Source organism: Haliotis rufescens, unplaced genomic scaffold (assembly GCF_023055435.1).
Source record: "Haliotis rufescens isolate VD_foot unplaced genomic scaffold, xgHalRufe1.0.p SCAF_8, whole genome shotgun sequence".
In the NCBI taxonomy this organism is placed as follows: Eukaryota; Metazoa; Mollusca; class Gastropoda; order Lepetellida; family Haliotidae; genus Haliotis; species Haliotis rufescens.
In genome coordinates this window covers 41920472-41941744 of record NW_025964372.1, presented here as the reverse complement: position 1 = coordinate 41941744, position 21273 = coordinate 41920472, and the positions used below count along the sequence as shown (strand labels likewise).

The 21273-nt window shown below is 40.1% G+C and overlaps 1 protein-coding gene across 1 annotated transcript; it reads right to left on the bottom strand.

Annotated features, from left to right (window-relative positions):
• Nucleotides 1–4813: 4813 nt before the first annotated feature.
• Nucleotides 4814–19485, bottom strand: LOC124114941. The gene is made up of 8 exons (XM_046475702.2): nucleotides 19103–19485; nucleotides 16419–17425; nucleotides 15740–15868; nucleotides 14542–14699; nucleotides 13820–13934; nucleotides 11814–11949; nucleotides 8154–10199; nucleotides 4814–7795 (listed from the first exon to the last, which is right to left on the bottom strand). The coding sequence occupies exons 1-8, from the start codon at nucleotides 19284–19286 to the stop codon at nucleotides 7191–7193; spliced, it is 4380 nt and encodes a 1459-aa protein (XP_046331658.2). The 5' UTR covers nucleotides 19287–19485; the 3' UTR covers nucleotides 4814–7190.
• Nucleotides 19486–21273: the final 1788 nt, after the last annotated feature.

Sequence of the window (21273 nt, the reverse complement as noted above, 5' to 3'; positions counted from 1 at the left end):
ATCGACGAATGAAAGAAGTTTTCATAATGTATTTTATACCCACCATCATGCGCCAAGTAGTACAGACAACGCACGGACAAAAACCGCATGTTTTTGTAGCCACACAGGACCAGTTTATTCTCAGTTAGGTTCATTGTCACCAGTAGGGTTCATGGTCACCAGTGGGGTTCATGGTCACCGGTGGGGTTCATGGTCACCGGTGGGGTTCATTGTCACCAGTGGGGTTCATTGTCACTAGTGGGGTTCATTGTCACTAGTGGGGTTCATTGTCGCCAGTGGGGTTCATGGTCGCCAGTTGGGTTCATGATTCATTGTCACCTGTTGGGTTCATGATCACCTGTTTGGTTCATGGTCACCAGTTGGGTTCATGGTCACCAGTTGGGTTCATGGTTCATTGTCACCAGTTGGGTTCATGGTTCATTGTCACCAGTTGGGTTCATTGTCACCAGTTGGGTTCATTGTCACCAGTTGGGTTCATGGTTCATTGTCACCAGTTGGGTTCATTGTCACCAGTTGGGTTCATTGTCACCAGTTGGGTTCATTGTCACCAGTTGGGGGTTTTCCCCGACCTGATAAATCCAGTTCCTTCAGCCATTTGCTAAGATATTTAACATATGGCTAGAAATTAAGATGGTCTTTAAAACTTATTCCCAAGAATTTGGCTTCCCTTTTTTTAATGTGAGTGCCCGATGGATGTAATTCTTGGTCACTATGTGGTTTATATTTTTTAAATGAAATTCAATGCATTCAATTAAGAATTGACCTTCACTTTAGGAAGGTTCATACTCCAATGAACTCACACAAAGTGAAGGTCAATTCTTATAAAAAAAATTATCACAATTTCTTACCTCAAAGGATGTAGGCCAAGATCTAAACACAATTTTATTTAGTACGTGTGACTTCATGTTTACACTGACAGCCAAACAACCAGCTATATCGCGGAGTAAAATAGTTCCTCAAAAAGAGGTGACATTGGCGTATGGATGCACAACTTGCTCTTCAGAAACATCTTACGCAGCACATGTGTTCAAATCATATCCTCATTAGATGAGAAAGGTCTGTAAAGAATTACCTCAGTAAGTCAGTCACAATGACAGTGCGTCGTAATAAATTTACATTAAGTAGCAGACGCCAAAATGGCCGACGCGATAAACGTGACGGGAGAGATGTTAAGTTGTTAATGAACCTGGCGGTTACATGTGTTAGTCATCATTGATCAACTGGCCGATCATTGAAAGGTGAATAAAGATGCGTCAAACAGACACAAATGTAAATTCATAGATTGCCGGAGACGATCAGTGTCAGCCTGGGTGAGGATCGAGTCGATTCTACAATAGTTTAGATGTGCATTTCTTCTTTCGTTCATTAGGATGGGCCGTAGCGAGTATATTCGTGAACAATCATACAGTCACGCTCTGGCATTTCTCAATGTATACTGAAACGCTGAGACCAAGAATAAAGGTTCTAAATGATCAGAAAGAACGCTTATGCATGTTTTCGTGCTAGGGAATTCCCAGGGGTTTCCCCAGGAATGTGGAAGTAGTCCGTCAGTGTTTACGTCATTTCAAAAACACTGTCTCGTGAAAAAGGTACAAGAAAACATTGATGCAGAGCATCAAACTTCCCCGCCATATGTGATGCCTCACAAACGCATAATTATGATGTTACTGAAAGGCATGATGGAGCATAATTATATTAACCACAAATAACACAACGCTGTTGTGGAAAAAAATATTATTTATTTTGAGTGTTGGGCAATACAGTTGATACATTTGCATAGGGTAGGTCTATTTAAAAATAGTTTCTTGTTTAACGCCGCACTCAGCATTATTCCAGCCATATGACGGAGGTCTGTAAATAATCCAGTCTGGACCAGATCATCCAGTGTTTGACACCATGCAAGAGCATCGAACTACGCATTTGGAATAATATGTTATGCATCGACCAAATCGGCGAGCCTGACTACCAAATCCTGTTCGTCGCCTCTTACGGCAAGCATAGGTTGCTGAAGACCTATTCTTACCTGGGTCTTTATTTAAAAAGTAGATCGAAGGAAATGGAAGCAATTTCTGGCACAAATGTAAACATGAGGAAATAGTATCAAAACTGCCAACAACATTGGCAGATGCACATACTCAAAAAATAGATCACATTCTTTTTACACTTAGCATTTGGTTATAATAATGTAAATGAATATACTAAGGGCTCCATATGGCAAAAAAAGTCATACTAGATAAGGTCTTTTTGTCACAACCACAGATGCACATACTCAAAATATTATCACGTAGTTGGAGAACATTTCAATACAGGGACTAATCAATAACGGAGATTCCTCGTCTCTTGTTTTACGTTTTTTGGTCAGTTTTTTTGTGTATTTCTTTCTTTCAAAGAATAGTAATTGTGATCATGATGAGTTGAGTTACTTGGTTTTTTTCTATATACTATTTTTTATCCAGTGTCAGTAACTGTTGTGGAATGTGGTTTACTTGTAACAATGACTGGTTTGAGTTCATATTATGATGATTGATTGGTTTGTCGTTTAACGCCGCAATCAGCAATATCCCAGCTATATGACGGCGGTCTGTAAATAATCGAGTCTGGGCCAGACAATCCAGTGCCTAATATCATGAGCATCGATCCACGCAATTGGGATAGACGCCTCTTACGACAAGCATAGTAGCCTGATATATATATACTGTTAAGATGTAACATGACAATTCATCCATACTACTAAACAGAAGTAAAACCGCTTGTCCATTCGGATCAATCTGACCAAGACCATTCCGCTGATGACAGTCAAATAATGCATACGAATCGAAATCCGTAAAAATTGCAATGGAGACATCATTAAAAGTTACCAAAAGTGACGGGGATATCAATATTGCTTTTTGAAATGATTCTATGAAATTTGTTTTCCCTGCTTCAATATTTGGAGCACCTGTGACGGAACCATAAAACTGATCTGTTATGTAGACAATATCGCTTGAGGCAGTGGCTGCTGGGGACTGATTATGACCTAAATACTCCTCATAGCCTTCGGTGTTAACTTTGTGGCTGTAGAGAGCTGTGCCTTCATCCAACAGATTATCGAGGTCAGTGGAACACGGTACAGACGCAAATAGATTTGAGCTATGGGACACAAAATATATGAATGACCAGAGCTACGGCTGTACATTGAATTCCATTAAATTCCATTAAACGGTTGAAAAATACTACAGCCTTAATGCAAATTCGCTGACACACTACTCCGATTTTGCTTTGACTTTGCTACCAAACGTTTCACATGTGGTTATGTGCGGTGCACTGATTAAAAAACACACACGGGGGACTGGGTTAATTCAAAATACGGAATATAACTCTTCCAAATATTTCCAGTGAACATTAGCATCCAAACAATCAAAAGTGTGGTATGTAGAATATGGAATTCAGCCATATTACATTTAAATTGAGATGTCGTCGTTGTTCATGAATAAGAATATTCAGATATATTTTTTATTATGCTGTTATGTACTATCTCCGGAGCACAGTTCTTCTTTTGTATACACCGTGAAAATCAGAAAATTAGTCCTTGAGGAAAAAAGGACATCGGATTACACATGGATGGTTTAATAATGTCAGCTAATGACCAGAAACGGTCAGATGCATCAATTAACTACATAAAGACGATTTTGAAGTATCTCTTATTGCTGGAAAAGAATAGCATCAACATTCGACGCACATGATTTGTATGTTTTGTTTCCGTAAATGCGTGGCTTGAAATTTCAAATAAACCAACATGTCGACATACATGCCACAAATTTAACGTTTCCCGTATACTTCCCCGCCTTAAGGGCGGGGAAGAATGAACGTCAAATTGTGTCGTTCCAACACTAATGAACGTCAATTTCGCGGTCATGTGACCGACCTCTCGTCCAATGGAAAAGCCGTATATCGTATAAACTTCAAATTAAAATTTTTTTGCAATAAGGTATTGATTAAGAAGACTTATAACCATCACGTTTTGATCGATCGTTCGTTTTATTAAGACAAAGCTGTAACTGTCCCTACATCGTGTACGTAGTTTTGCCTCAACATGATGCATTTAATAATCAACGAATAATGGCACACCAGGAGTCACTTAATTCTATATATAGACTGGTGAAAAATATCTAGTTATTGTCACAATCGACTAACGGGATCGGGTAGTCAGGCTAGCTGACGTGGTTGTCGCATATCATCGATCACGATTGCATGGATCGATGCTCATGATGGGTTTCACCGAAGTAGTAAACGTCTAAGCCCTGCATCACTTTGACTTTCCTCCCACATTAATCTGTCACGCCGCGAAATAGCTGGAATATTGCTGTGTGCGGCGTTAAATAACAAACAAAACGATGACATGCATCAACAAACTCGGCGAGCCTGACCACCCGATCCGTTAGTTGCGTCTTACGACAAGCAAAGCCGCCATGTATGTCAGGCATTGGTTGCTGAAGACCTAATTCTACCGGATCTTCACGGGTCGGATATTGTCTCTGCTGGCGTGTTCTGGTCTTGGTAACTTATTCATTTTAAATTTAATTTAAGTAAATTCAGTTATAAGTCAGACAAATTGATATAAATCATGTTTTTCAACCAATCAGATTAAAGAACACAATTTTATTTTTAGTATTCCAGCCTTGAGTTTCACACAATGTACCAATGTGGGGAATCGAACTCCCAGAACGAACGGACGCTTTAACCACTAGGCCACCTCTTCTCCCCAGAAGATGAAATGATTTAACAGAATCGGATAAACATTTAAAGTTTTAATTAAAATATCCCAAAAAGAATAAATGTTCAACATGGTATTTATTTTCTAAACGTATGCACTTGCTTTGTGAGTTTTACAAAACCAGTTATGACTCGTAGGATAAAAGCAATTATTGGGCGCTATAAGAATGGGGGGCACGGATGCGCCGCGATTCGCTGTGCAGAGTTGCGTCCCTTGGGCACTGAATCTATAACTCAATATTTGACATTGATAACATAACTGAAAGTAGGTCATGTTCAGGTATTAGACACAAGTAACTCAATAACATTTTGTAATTTAGCTGAATGGCACCAATAACATTCTCTGAATATTTCTTTTTATTATTCAAAGCATTTTAATATCATTGAACAGTAATACAAATCAGACAAGTATTTAAGTAAACGTTTCATGGTTTATATGAAACTCTTTGCACGAAACAAGGCCAGTTGCGATAACTGACATGGTAGGCAACTCCTTTGACCTTCTTGCAACAAATAAATAAATCTAACCCGAAAGCGGACATAAAATCCACGTTATTTGTATGGCGCTGTTCTCCATGCACAAGAATACTCTAAGCTTAGACATTGAAAAGTGTTCACTCAAAAATCATTCTCAGCTCCATGGAGAGTATACAAACAAAGCTGCCTGTTAGGCGCTAGAAGGTTAACAACCACATTGCCATCTCATCCTACCGGGTACCCATTCACTGCTGGGTGAAAAGAGGCACAACTCGAACAAAGTCATTTGCCCAAGGAGACGCCACATGTGTCACACGTACTTCAGACGCCCTAGAAACTCTCGGGAGCCAAGCTGCCGAACAATCACTCATCCAAAAACTCTCCGCCACCGACGTTGCTTAATTTCACCTGATTTGTAACCTGTGCGCAGTGCATAGGACCACGTACCACCATACACCTTTCAAACGGTGAGTTGGGTTTGACACCACTTTGAACAATATTCAAGTTGTATGTAGGACGAAAGACACTAGTATTCAGGTCTGAGGCGTTTACCAATTTAGTGAAACCCACGATCCAGGTTATGGTGCTGACAAACTTAGAAACAGATGTATTCGATTCCACGATCATAGATTTCTAGCATGCTTAAGGGACGTAACTCTGCACAGCGAATTGCGGTGGCTCAGACTACTGCGACACCCGTGCCCACATCTCTCTAGGAAGAACGCCTAGGTAATGTTGGTAGGCATATACACAAGATATCAGCGCACATAAACTGCATTTTGAACATGTCTTTATGTCAGGCTCAGTAACTTAGTTGATTGTGTGTCATCATTAACCGCCATCAGTGCTGCTGTCATATAGCTCTAGATATGATGTAGTGCCTAGAGTGACAGAAAGTCTATATTATGTATAGTCGACTGAAAATAGTTTTGCGCACTTTGAAAGCTTTTTGAATGAATGATAGGAAGACCTAAAACTCATAACTCTGTGTTTGACAAAAACCTATGCTAGCTATGTCTCCAAGCGGTAGTTATATTTTAATGGGGTCTAACCTTGACAATCTTCATTGTTCTCAGTTCCAAGCGTAATTCCAGTAAATGTGTTTAATGACATTACAAATTAGTGTTCCAGTTCAGCTTCTTTATTTTAGGGGGCACGGTTGGCCCAGTCGTCTAAAGCGCCGCGATTCGCTGTGCAGAGTTGCGTCCCTTGGTCACGCCAGAAACCTATAATTGTGGGTTCGAATCCCGGTTCGCCCAGATTATGTTTCTAGGTTTGTCAGCACCATACCCGTGCTCGTGGGTTTTCGCCGACGTGGTAAACTTCTGAGACCTGCATCACTTCTGGCGTTCCTCCCACAGAAGCTGACACGCCGTGATATAACTGGGATACTGTTAAAAGTGATGTAAAAACCAACTCACTCTTTCTTCTAGGAAGACGGCAAACGGTATCGGGTGGTCAGGTACGCGGACTGGGTTGATGCGTGTCGTTATATCCCAATCTCCAGGATAGATGCGCATAATGTTAATCACTGGATTGTATGGCCCAGATTCGATTATTAACAGACCGCCGTCATATAGATGGAATACTGCTGAGTGCGGCGTAAAACAACAAACAAAAATAAAATCCATTTTGTCTTAGCTGTGTACTTAACAAGTAAATGTGATTGTAAGGTCTGGCACGTGCCATAATGGTTACAAAACAAACTTTCAACTACATATGGCGTTAAAAAATGTTATAAAACAAAATACATGACCACAGTTCAACATTATCATAACGATTAATTGTAAAACGAATGAAAATTTAGTTCATTGTTGTTGTGGTAATACATGTTATTGTCCATGTGTGTAAAATATACTTCAAGCATGAGCCAAATTGTGCTTTCTGTTAATTACAATGGAAAGTTCAGAGAATTCCCAGTTGTCCTTGGTACTGCCCCGTTAGGGACTGAGAAGTTCCTGTCAAAGGAATTGGCTGCCAAACCCCCTGGTAGGTGTGGAAATTCCAGGCGGATTCTGAATGGAGATAACATTCAAGGGAGACATGACTTGTCCTGGCATGGAAGCGTTCATACCCGGTTGCAGAGCGGAAAGGAAATCAGATGGAGGAACAGCTTGTATTGTTCGGGGATATGTCGTTGTAGGGATGCCACATTTCATCTGTGTGTTGTAACTGCCGGTGACTCCTCCTGGAGGCTCGATTGGAACAGTGTTTAAGGGTCCCGTCGTTGGTCTTGTCACGATGGGGTTTCTTTGTGTGAAGGGAATATCAGATACCCAACCTGGCGGTTGACTGTCCAGTACACACAGGGGCGCTTGTAAGGTTATAGTATCACCATAACCATGGCCTAGTCTTGTGCAATACTGATCTCTTCCTTGCTGTTTGACATTGAAGCTAGTTTTCCCCCAAGCAGACGGTGATTGTGTGTTAGAAGGCATTGCTTCCACATTGGTATGTTGGATTCTGTTATTATCATTGGATATGTTGACAAAAGGCGAAACTTGTGGTTTTTCTCCCAAGGGTAGCTCTGGCTGTGTTTGAGAGTTTCCAAACATCTTCACTGTTGCTGGAAATAGTGAGAACCGAGTAACATTTATCATGAATCGGATACGCGTGATTATCGTGATAATACAAATGTTTAAAATATTTGCAATGGTATACATTTCACTATTCAGAAGGGTACATTATTTTTTTACACTGAAAGAAATAGATACCAATTAAACATTCCAACTCACTCACTTGGTATAAACATGTAAGCACTTAATATACTTAGAATTACAAAATTAAATATTGGTGTGTTGATGCATGACCTATCCCCGTTATCAAGTAGTCCTAAAAGTAAACAAATTGCACAACATGTCTTTCTTGTGAAGTTGCGAAGCATTATTACTGTAATAGTAGTACTGAAGTTGGCTATTACTCACTCTCTTGATTCCATCCGTCCTTGTCCCCAGCTGTAATACTTGCACCTCTCATGATCAGAAGTGAGGCTACAGATTCATGACCATTATGAGAAGCTACATGTCGTGCCGTCCGTCCGTCCTTGTCTTCAGCTGTAACACTTGCACCATTCTTGATCAGAAGTGCGGCTACAGATTCATGTCCATTCTGACAAGCTAGATGATGTGCCGTCCATCCGTCCTTTTCCTCAGCTGTAATACTTGCACCATTCTTGATCAGAAGTGCGGCTACAGATTCATGTCCATTATAACAAGCTACATGTAGTGCCGTCCATCCGTCCTTTTCCTCAGCTGTAATACTTGCACCATTCTTGATCAGAAGTGAGGCTACAGATTCATGTCCATTCTGACAAGCTAGATGATGTGCCGTCCATCCGTCCTTTTCCTCAGCTGTAATACTTGCACCATTCTTGATCAGAAGTGCGGCTACAGATTCATGTCCATTATAACAAGCTACATGTAGTGCCGTCCATCCGTCCTTTTCCTCAGCTGTAATACTTGCACCATTCTTGATCAGAAGTGCGGCTACAGATTCATGTCCAGTATAACAAGCTACATGTAGTGCCGTCCATCCGTCCTTTTTCTCAGCTGTAATACTTGCACCACTCTTGATCAGAAGTGCGGCTACAGATTCATGTCCATTATAACAAGCTACATGTAGTGCCGTCCATCCGTCCTTTTCCTCAGCTGTAATACTTGCACCATTCTTGATCAGAAGTGCGGCTACAGATTCATGTCCATTATAACAAGCTACATGTAGTGCCGTCCATCCGTCCTTTTTCTCAGCTGTAATACTTGCACCACTCTTGATCAGAAGTGCGGCTACAGATTCATGTCCATTATAACAAGCTACATGTAGTGCCGTCCATCCGTCCTTTTCCTCAGCTGTAATACTTGCACCATTCTTGATCAGAAGTGCGGCTACAGATTCATGTCCATTATAACAAGCTACATGTAGTGCCGTCCATCCGTCCTTGTTCTCAGCTGTAATACTTGCACCACTCTTGATCAGAAGTGCGGCTACAGATTCATGTCCATTATAACAAGCTACATGTAGTGCCGTCCATCCGTCCTTTTCCTCAGCTGTAATACTTGCACCATTCTTGATCAGAAGTGCGGCTACAGATTCATGTCCATTATAACAAGCTACATGTAGTGCCGTCCATCCGTCCTTGTTCTCAGCTGTAATACTTGCACCACTCTTGATCAGAAGTGCGGCTACAGATTCATGTCCATTCTGACAAGCTACATGTAGTGCTGTCACTCCATCTTTCGTTACTGCTGCAACACTTGCACCATTCTTGATCAGAAGTGCGGCTACAGATTCATGTCCATTCTGACAAGCTAGATGTAGTGCCGTCACTCCATCTGTCGTTACTGCTGCAACACTTGCACCATTCTTGATCAGAAGTGCGGCTACAGATTCATGTCCATTCTGACAAGCTAGATGATGTGCCGTCCATCCGTCCTTTTCCTCAGCTGTAATACTTGCACCATTCTTGATCAGAAGTGCGGCTACAGATTCATGTCCGTTAGCAGAAGCAAGAAAAAGAGCTGTTGTTCCATGTTCACTTTGGTCGTCAACATTTGCCTCGTTATTGATCAAAATGTGCGCTACATTCTTATGTCCATTTAAACAAGCAATGTGGAGTGGATATGCTCCTGCTAGATACATATACTTCGTTCCCAAGTCAGGACTGTACAATGTAAGTTGAGCTCTATTTTGTACGTCGCCCGTCGTCCTGGAAACCAGATCAGAGACAGCTTCAACGTGACCGTTTTCACAGGCACAGTGCAAAGGCGTCCATCCTCGGTCATCGGTACTTGCTACAGGCTCCCCCTGGTCTATCAACAAGTGCATGCGTCTAATATCACCGAGGCTGGCTGCTTTATGCAAACTGTATCTCGTATCATCTATGCTGGTCGACATATTGACTATTGTATACGCAAACGTTCTGGCATTCGTTGACGCTGGATTATTTGTCAGCTTTTCACATGGAGACTCAAGCACTGCAAGAAGGACAACAATCTTTCAAATACAGAACCAAACAGGTTAATTCATCATTTAGCAATATATATGAAATATACACACTGTTAATCATTATATATTTAAGTCAAAACACGGAATTTAGGAACATATTTTAATTGTCTTCCTTTATCATAACCGACATACAACCCCTCTACATTATGTTATTTTTTGTCAAATCGTGATTTGTTGAATATCCTGTGATAGTAATATTAATATTAAGTTTTTGCCCATTACGAATATAGAGGTCCAGTTTAGCCAGGCTTCACTCGTATTTGAAAAACAAGAAATATTACACACACAAAAATTCAATAAAGCCTGTAACATGTACGCTGTACCTGCTTTAATATTTCACTTCAACAATGGAAATAATGCCAGTCGTTACTGCATCATTAATAGCATGTGAATAATAAGTGAGTGAGTGAATGACAATATTCTCAGCAATGTGTCAGCAACGATGGTTGACTGATATCTGAGCCTCTGATAGAAGGAATTGCGCAAAGATAATCAAAACAAGCAGAGGTCTGCGACCTTTGGAAAATGGACAAATTTTTGGAACGTGCAGTCAAGTGGAATTGCAGAAAAAAGGGTTTATATAACAAAGCCAAAAGCCATCCATGAAGATATGAATGAAGATATGAATGAATGAATATGAAGGGAAGTATGTCCCTTCTTTGCCAACATAACGAGTTGGGCAGCAGAGTTTGAGTGTAACAGGGAGTGCCTAGAAGGCCTGTGAAGTCAGCAACACCAGAACTGATCCAGAGAACCCATGTTGTGGTGATGACCGACCGGCGAATGACCGAGCGTAATATAGCTAATTCAGGAGCAGTGGATTCGCTACTGGTTTTAGTTTTTCGAATTGCTGGAAACAAGCCAGCAGCTGGTGTCAATCTAATAACTCACGTTAATGTCTCTAAGCATTCTGATGCAATTTGTCTAATATATATAAAGTTATTTAGTAGTATGTAATTACTTAAAAACCTAACCATCAACATGCTTGATATTCAGTTCAGCACAACACATGTAACAAATATTAGCTTCCCGTGTTTGCCTCTAAAAGGCGACTATGCTTGTCGTAACGGGATCGGGTGGTCAGGCTCGCTGACTTGGTTGATGCATGTTATCGTATCCCGATTGCGTGGATCGATGCTCATGATATCAATCACTGGATTGTCTGGTCCAGACTCGATTATTTACAGGCCGCCATCATATAGCTGGAATATTGCTGAGTGGGGCGTTAAGCAAACATATAAACTGAACCGCTTTATGAATTGTCCCTAACTTGCGTCTTACAGTACATAAACGTGGTACGACAATGCTAGATTTAGCGGGAAACGAATAATAACAAAGTTTGCTGACATAAGAAGTACGCCTAGTGGTACGTGGGTTTGGACATTCTAGTTTTGTTGTGAGATATATATTGCTATTGGCAGGATATGCTCACCTTGTCGTGGACATACTATTTGGTTATGATTCATAAACACCAGCCTATGACATGGTCGACTCTGATTGTGTACCATGAATATGGAATGGGTTTTGTCTTTTGTATGTATTTTGGTTTTGAGTTATATTTGGAAAACAATATTTATACTCACTATGTGTGTCAGTATCAGGCGGTATATGTTCATCAGCATATTCTCGCAACCTGCGCCAGATGTACCTCCTGTACCAGAGAGTGTGGCAGCTTCTCATGACACTGGGAGGCACCTCCGATAGTACAGCTTCTGCTGCCTGTAACAATATAGAGCCACTGGTGACGAATAATTGACAAAAATAACGACGTTCATACAACGTTTGGCCCTCGCTCAATGAAGGTTCATACTCCAATGAACTCACACAAAGTGAAAGTCAATTCTTATACAAAAAGATTATCACAATTTCTTACCTCGAAGGATGTAGGCCAAGATCTTAACACAATTTTATATAGTACGTGTGACTTCATGTTTACACTGACAGCCATACAACAACCAGCTACATCGCGGAGTAAAATAGTTCCTCAAAAAGAGAGGTGACATGGGCGTATGGATGCACAACTTGCTCTTCAGAAACATCTTACGCAGTGTATGTATTCAAATAATATGCTCATTAAATGAGAAAGGTCTGTAAAGAACTACCTCAGTAAGTATGTCACAATGACAGCGCGTCGTAATAAATTTACATTAAGTAGCAGACGTCAAAATGGCCGACACGATAAACGTGACAGGGGAGATTTCCGAAGTTGTTAATGAACCTGTGGCGGTAACATGTGTTAGGCATCATTGATCAACTGGCCAATCATTGAAAGGTGAATAAAAATGTGTCATTCAGACACTAAGGTAAATTCATAGATTGCTGGAGACGGTCAATATAAGCCTAGACATGTACACGGAGTGAGTTGATACTACGATAGTTTAGATGTGCATTTCTTCGTTTGTTCATTAGGATAGGCCGCAGCGAGGATATTCGTGAACAATCATGCAGTCACGCTCTCTGACATTTCTCAACGTATACTGAAACGCTGAGACCAAGAGTAAATGTTCTAAATGATCAGAAAGAACGATTATGTATGTTTTCGTGGTTTGGAATTCCCAGGGGTTTGTTTCCCCAGGAATGTGGAAGTAGTCCGTCAAGAACACTGTCTCGTGAAAAACGTATGAACGTCAAATTGTGTCGTTCATACAAATATGAAGGTCAATTTCGCGGTCATGTGACCGACATCTCGTTCAGTGGAAAAGCCGTATATCGTGTAAACCTTTAATTAAAAAATCATAAATGAGTGACCACTGTTGTGAGCTTTTTTTCTCTACAATTTTAGTAATAAAGTCACGAACGTAGTTTCTATTAAAAAAATGTCTTTGCACATCACAATTAATGACTGCACAAAACAGTGTCAAATAACGAATTTCTGTACAAGAATGTTCTTGTGAAATATGTGAAGTGGGTGTGGGTAGCTTTCACTCATCACGCCGAAGATCCGGGTTCAATGCCCGGGTACAATGTTGAAGCCCATTTCCAGGGTCCCCTGCCGCGCTATTGCTTGAACATAGCAAAAGGTGGCGTGAAACCAAGTTCGCTCACTCACTCACTCAGAGACTTTTTTACAACAGCATGATCCCGTTGAATATGAACGCAAAAAAAGTCCAATCTCGATTTAGAGTGCCAGAATACATTGTACACATTGAAATATATTATACTAAGAAAATAAAAGCCCAAATTGTCATTTTCCTTTCAGAGATCCCTCTCGTCAGTGCTTAATACAAACATACTGTATCCTAAAACCTTGTTGGTACTATGGAAATTTAAGTGAACACATATCGTAGAAACGGATCAGTATATCAATACTGGTATGGTATGTTGAGATACTACTAGAAATATTCAGTTTTGACAATGACACATTTGAATGGCAAGTACCCAAGCATGCTCATGCGATTGACATTTGTAATATAGTTCCTATGCTGGGTGGAATTTCAGAATATTTAGTGAAAAGAGTAAATGTTGAGAAATTTAGATTGTATATTAAATTGTAGCAATCCATCATGTTTTGCTGTATATTGCTCTTATAATTTATATTATACAATTATGAAAGAAATTTATATATCTTGTTCTCATCTAGTTTACGTACCATATTCACAAACACGCCACAGCTATGTCCATCTCTTTGACTCAGTACTGGATATTCTGTCTTTGTCCATGTGACCACTGACCCATCACCTCTCCTCAAACTGCGTGTATATTTTCTGAAATAGATAAAAGATATATTTGTTTCCGCTGCCTCAAACCCACCTACAACCCAGCGCTATACATTTAGGACTGATTAACTACACGTTTGTAGCTGAGCCAGATTGCAGCTTTTGTTTCAAAATCGGTAGCAGACATTCATCAGTGTGTACCTCAGCTCTGGTCAGCACAGTAGTCTTCATCAATTGTAGGCTGGGAGTTGACCACATCACCTGTTCGGCCCACCCACTTACTGTGTTGTTCATAGATAATCTCACCCGAGTGTCTTTAAGAGTAAAAAATATCAACGAGTGTTGAAATATTTGACATCAAAAGACACAAGGGGGAGATTTAATTCATCATCCAACATCATTCTGCCAGCTGTTTCAGTTTGTAGCAGTTATAAGCAGTGTCTTAAGTGTAAAAAGTATTGCTAACAGCTTCAGTAACTAATGATGTGACGTCATGGTAACAATGACGTCACTATGGATGCAAAACAGTGTGATGCACTTATGTTGCAGCAATATCTACAGTATATATATATATCACTTGATCTCACCCAAGTGATATCAGTTTTGGATGATAAAGGTTTATATCTACATATAGCTGGCCACGCCCTCAAATTACCTCCAATGTTGTATAAGTTTGTCCCCTACATCAAGGACAGGCTTAGAGTTGACCACGCCCACTGTTCCATCCTGGGCATTGGCGACCAGAAGCACCCAGTGTTGATTCAGTGGCATGTTCACTGGCATCAGGATCCACGTGTAAGTTCCAAGTTCCTCCTAATATACAATAAATCCGCAAAATCATTGCCATAATTAAAACAAACACCTTGAATGATACCGACTATATCACGAGCATGTGCTAATAAATCACTGGCAAATAGTGACAATACCAGTTCGCAAAAAGGTGACCGTATTCTGTCCACCGGTGGCACCCGTCACAAACACATGCAAAGACAAGTCAACCGGTCGCCCGAGAAACAGAGACATAATTATTGTACAAAAGTCAAAACATGGAATTGCATAGTGTTTGTCACTGATGCAAACTAAACATTTTAATGCTTTTCAGACTAACGCCTGGTCTCCAAAAAAGGAAAGCACATACATTTATATTAAAAAAGGAGTTCCACTGAGATGGGGGACAAGCTAGAATGTGGAAAGGGTTATGTCGCTTTTATTTACAGTAAAGGTTTTGGTGAAAAGGAAAATAATATGGTCTTGAATGTTTTACCCTGATCAAGCAAGATTCTTTGATGCTCTTTAACAACATAGACGTATGTCTATCTACAGACTACTGTATTATTATTTACAATAAGTTCTTTTCCATTTGATCAAGTTTACTGATATTAGCATATCCATACGATTACTTCCCTCTGATTTGGATACATGCGTATGATATTTATGTTGAAATGGCTATGATATTGAACATTTCAAACTCAATAACTAAAGTGGTTAATGTCTGAAACCTGCATCACTTCTTGCTTTCCTCCCTCATTAATCTGACCGATGTGAAATAATTGGAACACTGTTCAAAGCGGCCATTAAACCTCGTTATAACCGTAGTTTACTGCACATAGCATGTTGATATATGTCCAGTGATGATATTCTTGAAAAAGGAAAACTGCTGCTCTAGACCTTCAATGAACTGTCTCCAAAACCGACCTCATATCTCATAGAGCCTAAATTAGATGCTAAACAAGGATCCATAACCGAATCGAAGATCTTCAAATGTCTCTTTAATTTCCATCTTTGGACGAAAACCTAATACCAGTACTTTACTCATCCCTTAAAACAATGTACATGACTATGCTCGTCCATACCTTGCATGGGTGCACGTCATACTCGTCTTTCTCCCAATGGTTGACAAGGAAGGAATCAAGTACAGCGCAGTGGCAGCTGTGGATCCTATTCCACGTGGTCTTCAGGACATGCATGTATGCATTCATCACCTGCAATGGAGGTTAAACTACGGTTATAACGAACACGCTTATAACGAACTGACGGATATAACGAACTTACTTTTTTGGTCCCGACTATCTGCTGTAGTTATGCTGTATATATGCTTATAACGAACTACCATTATGACGAACTAAAATTAGCAATCCCTTTGAGTTCGTTATAACCGTAGTTTACTGTATGCGAAACCCGTTTGTCACGTGTTACAACCAGCAATTTAGAAAAACATGGCAACATATATCCTAACTGCTCAAATAACGATTGAGCGAGTTAATACCACTTGGCCTGTGAGCAATTTCAACTATTCGAACAAATGTTTTTTTATCATCTATCAATATTGTACCATTTTCATCTTTAATAATGTTATTCCTGATATCATTATTTGACATGGCCTACCGACCACGACCGAGAAGGAAGATTGTCCTGGTCGATTTTGTACCTTTGATTTGTCCAAGTAATGTTAAACATTTAGAAAGAATTTTCAGAATTAAATTATATAATACATAAAGAGCAAAACATAAGCTACGAAATCGTGAAAATTACCTCATCGCCAAGCCATGCTGTTTGATCGAGGAGATGATTCCTCTGTATGTTGTGGGGCCCCACCTTGCACATCTGAGGATCCGTCCCATCGTCGTCATCTGTCGCGGCGTTGTCACTCATCACATGTGATGGGTACACATAGAGGGTGTCAACAAACTGTGTGATGTCCGTCTTCATGTGATATGCACCTACTATGACAGCAGATACCAGTCTGTGATACGTCTCCTTGCACTGGTCTTCGCCGAGAACATCCGGGCTAAGTCGTGACCACTTCAACCTGCCACTAACTTCTGTGAGGTCATTTCTCCATTTACAGTCGATGTCAGCGATTAATGATAAACATGGACTGTCAAAGGTAGAAAATCTGGTGCTTTTCTCCCAGTATTTTGTCTGGTTCAACACACGTCTTGCGATAACGATATGAGTACGTTTGTTCAGCAAATATTCGGTGAGTGACTTGAGGTTGGTCGCTCTTTCATCATGTTGATGACTAACACATTCGGTGGTTATGTCCATCAAATTGTTTTCTATTACTCGTTCGTTTTCTGAACGTTTAGGAGCTTTCACACGATTTACCATATCAGGGTCATGTGTCCTTTTCCTTGAGCTAACTTCATCTAAAGAAGCCAGGAAAGTATCAAAGTTAGTATTTGCACGATCATGATCACATTCCATATCCCTGGTCTCCCAATCCCCACCATCTTCATCTCCAGAACCAGCTATTCTCGCGTTACTGTTCACTATCTGGGATTCATGGTGGAGGGATGTATTCAAACGCTTCTCATATTTTGGATCGGATAATGCTACTGTGCATTTCCCAATGTAGTGTACTAACATATATTTCACGTCTCCCTCGAGCAAGTTGTATGCCTGTCGTTTAAAAGCCTTGGTGGTGGTGCCATCACTTTTATAAGCCACGAAGTACTGCTTGAGAACCTTGGGTGCAGGTTTTGGCTGTTCACGAGAACCATTATGCTTGAAGTAGTAGTTGTCATTTTTCCAGCAGTCTGTAGAGCAAGACGGAATGAGTTACAAATGTCAATAACTGACATAACTGACAAGACTTAGGTTGCCCCCCCCCCCCCCCCCCCTATAAATTCGCGTTAGTTGATGCAGCGTTTTCTGGTTTATAGTTGGTATCTGCTGCAATGAACATAATTTAATATCTTAAACACAGAATCAAGCCAACATCCACGTCCACCCATCAAACAGAATGATCAATAACGAAATATTATTAAGGACACAATGTGAAGGTTATAGTCAGTGTCTACCCATGACCAACCCGGATGTCACGTTGTTCACGGCAAACAGTCTAAATCCAAATTTAAAAGGTTCTTAGTCGACACAAGTTGTAAGTGAGTTTACATTTAAATTAAATATTATGTACAAAGGATTTACAGTGCATCTGCTACCTGATCAGTACCGCACATGCAATCAAACTTTCTTAGTGAATATATTTGAAAAGCCTTCGTCCCAAAAAATCAACACATTGACAGTCAAATGCCTCGTATGTTCTTTAAGTGCAATTCTTTATTTGTTTTGTTTTTCTGCATCAAAAGTAGCGTTTGGAAAGAGAAACTGCCAATGCTATTTAGCGTACAATGTTTTCATTATCACTGTCTAGCTACGTGCATTGATCGGCAACCTGAATCAATACAAAGAGCTTGGTTGTGCGTTGCGTGGCCTCAGATCGGGGTGCTATTTACGAGTTGCAGTCGGGAACGTTTTTGTCATTACAGGTAACACGAGTACGTTTATTCCCTTGCAAGATCCGGCTCATTGCCACGAAGTGCGAGAGATAAGCTGTCATTCCTATGTTACGTGCTGACTGTGTCAATAGCGGTTTACATTTAAACCTTAAGTGTGTGTAAATGTAACTGATATCACGATCGCGATCACAGCATGCTAGTATGTGAACGTTTAGTCAACTATATTTGTATTTTTCATTGGGATCAGTGGGTCTAGTAGGTCGCTATTCATCTCTACATTGTGAAGGCTAAAGCATGAGTAAAGTAACATTTGGTAAAGTGGATTAATGGCGTAAAGTGGCGTTGATCTTCATAGGTCATCGACGTTTACAAGCCTAGAATCACATAAAAGAACAATCTGAGATTCGAGCCCACGACTATTTTAGATACAATGACTTCCCACCTTCTAATTGCCGCTCCGTTTTTTTGTTTGTTTTTTTTGTTTTTTTTGTTTAACGCCGCACCAAGTAATAGACCAGCTGTATGACGGCGGTCTGTAAATAATCGAGTCTGGACCAGACATTCCAGTGATTGATATCATGAGCATCGATACACGCAATTGGGATCGACGACATGCATCAACCAAGTCAGTGAGCCTGACCACCCGATCCCATTAGTCGCCTCTTTCTACAAGTGTTGTCGCCTTTTACGGCAAACCGGGGTTGCTGAAGACCTATAAATTCTTCCCCGGATCTTCACTGGTCTGTGGCTCCTTTGACTAATTGACACCTGCTACTTGCTCCCAATACCCATCCATACGACCCCATCACACCACATCCCACAACATGTCACATTACAATAAATAATACAAATAATCACATTTAGTGTTTCATTAATACTGTCTTATTTCATTAGTAATGCTCCCTTTATTAATACTCATCAGATTATGCATTTTTACTTATGTTTAAACTTCAAGACATGCACTCTTTAACCTACCTTCCGCCGAGTCTGCCTCCACCCTGTACAAGTATCCGTCTCCTCCATGGGGTTTAGCAGGGGGTGTTACTATAGCCCGTGTGTCATCAGGGTTCTCCAGTACCTCCAACACTTCAGTGAGCTTCAGTGCCTTGTTCTTCCCCGTGAAGTACGGAGCTATCACCTCTCTGTCCTCCCTATCCATAGCTCTGTCTACTCAATGTCTGCTGTGTGACTATGTCCGCGCCCCTTTATGTACAACGCATAACGAAGGAGAAACTAGGACTGCAGTGACGCGTGGCACTTGATATACGACATGACGGTTGGCTGCCTGTAATACGGGTACATTCAATGAATACCGCTCTGCTGTAACGCCCTGTCACAGTATACATTATACACATCCATGTCATTATCATATCCCAATTGAAAGCAGAACGGTTTGAATAAACAAGGAGACATTTGACGTCAGGCAACCGAGTATAGCTTCAGATTCATGAACCCCTGTTATACAGATAGACATGTTTATGTAAAACGTTTCATTATTTTCATGGATTTAATGCCTATGATATCCCCGTATCATTGCCTTGTATGTGAAAATCCGAAATCCGAAGTCCGCTGTACGTTGTCCAAACGTGTGCAGCGACCAGAAGTGGGAAAAACACCAGAGAGTTTTTTACGTATCGCTTGTATTTAAGAAACAGTTAATAAGAGCACTACTATCTGCCCTACTTGTGTTGATTTAAACTGTCTTGCGATGTGCTCCGGTGGCAGTGTTATTGCGTCGTCGTCCGACATAGTTGTTAAAAGGAGCAATGTATGACATAGTAACGCTGAACAAACCCGGAATACAACTTACAGTTCGCTTATGAATACTTTCTTATTTTCATGGTTATGTGTAATTTATGAATAATTATTGACTATTGAAGTATATCTTTGCATGTGGGTATTTGTATGAGCAGTTCAAATGGAGGAAATTTGTCACAGGCACTGTGGTAAAAAGGCAAAATAAAGTGCAACTCGTTTTGATTTTTATACAATAGGATATTTTCTAACCAAAACAAAATAGATTTATATGTTTACTTTTTTAAAGATGTTAACAAAATCCTTTGACGACAGGTGATGTTTGCAAATATTGCAAAAATTGAAGCATAGGAAGATAAATATCACCAACAAATGTATTATGTGAAGAAATAATATATCATAGCCTTAAATGTGAATATCTAGTTATATCCAATATATTATAAAACGAGTTTATTATGCTTTATGATGGCGTGGACAATCATGAAATTGTAGTTGAAAAATATACATGTCAATGATATAACAGCTTACAGCTGCGTAACTGAAATGATTTTGTTCAACATTTTTTGTTCTGAAATTTCAACATTTCAGGACAGGATGATATGTGTGATAGTATTTAAAATGTTGTCGTTTAAAGTAGCAATCTTGGCCTGTGACCTTCAGACTCATATTAAGTACTCAAAGACAGGTATTGGCGTGAGTAAAGCTTACACTACGGCCGATCATTAAGATTAGCAACAAAACAAGTAACTGAATAAAATGGACATGACAGGAACCATACTAATGATTCATGTACGCAAACATGAAATCGCGTAGTAGACAATTTAATGAAAAACGATTACATTCAATATCCAACTCTTTTTTATACCTTCACAACACATGCAATTTACTCCCCTCACCTCAAATCCAAGATCATAGACTGGTATCCGGGATCCGAAATCCACTATTTCTCGTCCAAAGCGATATTCCCCGTCGTCGAAGGGGAATCTCCTTTCTAACAGCTATAAGTACATGTAGTACGCTGGTGCACATTCTCATTCCAGCTTTACAAGTGATCAACATTTTCCATATCAGGAGAAGATGCAGTCATAGTGTATACATTTAAAATTGGAAATACTCTTCGATGTTGGCCTGGATGTCGGTATCAGGTAGGTCTAAGACATTCTTAAATAACCATTGCTTCCTTTACCTGTTACTGTTTTGAGGTACAGTGTAATATTTACATAACCAAAGCTGTATTAGGTCAATTCCACAATGGCAAAATTGGAATTGGGTGTGGTGCTCGTGCGTATATTGGTAATAACTTCAGGCTTACCTCCCTCACCAACTTGACACGTATTGATAAAGGCTTAATTTAAGTGCGTAAATTGTGTTAACACCACTTTGAACAGTAT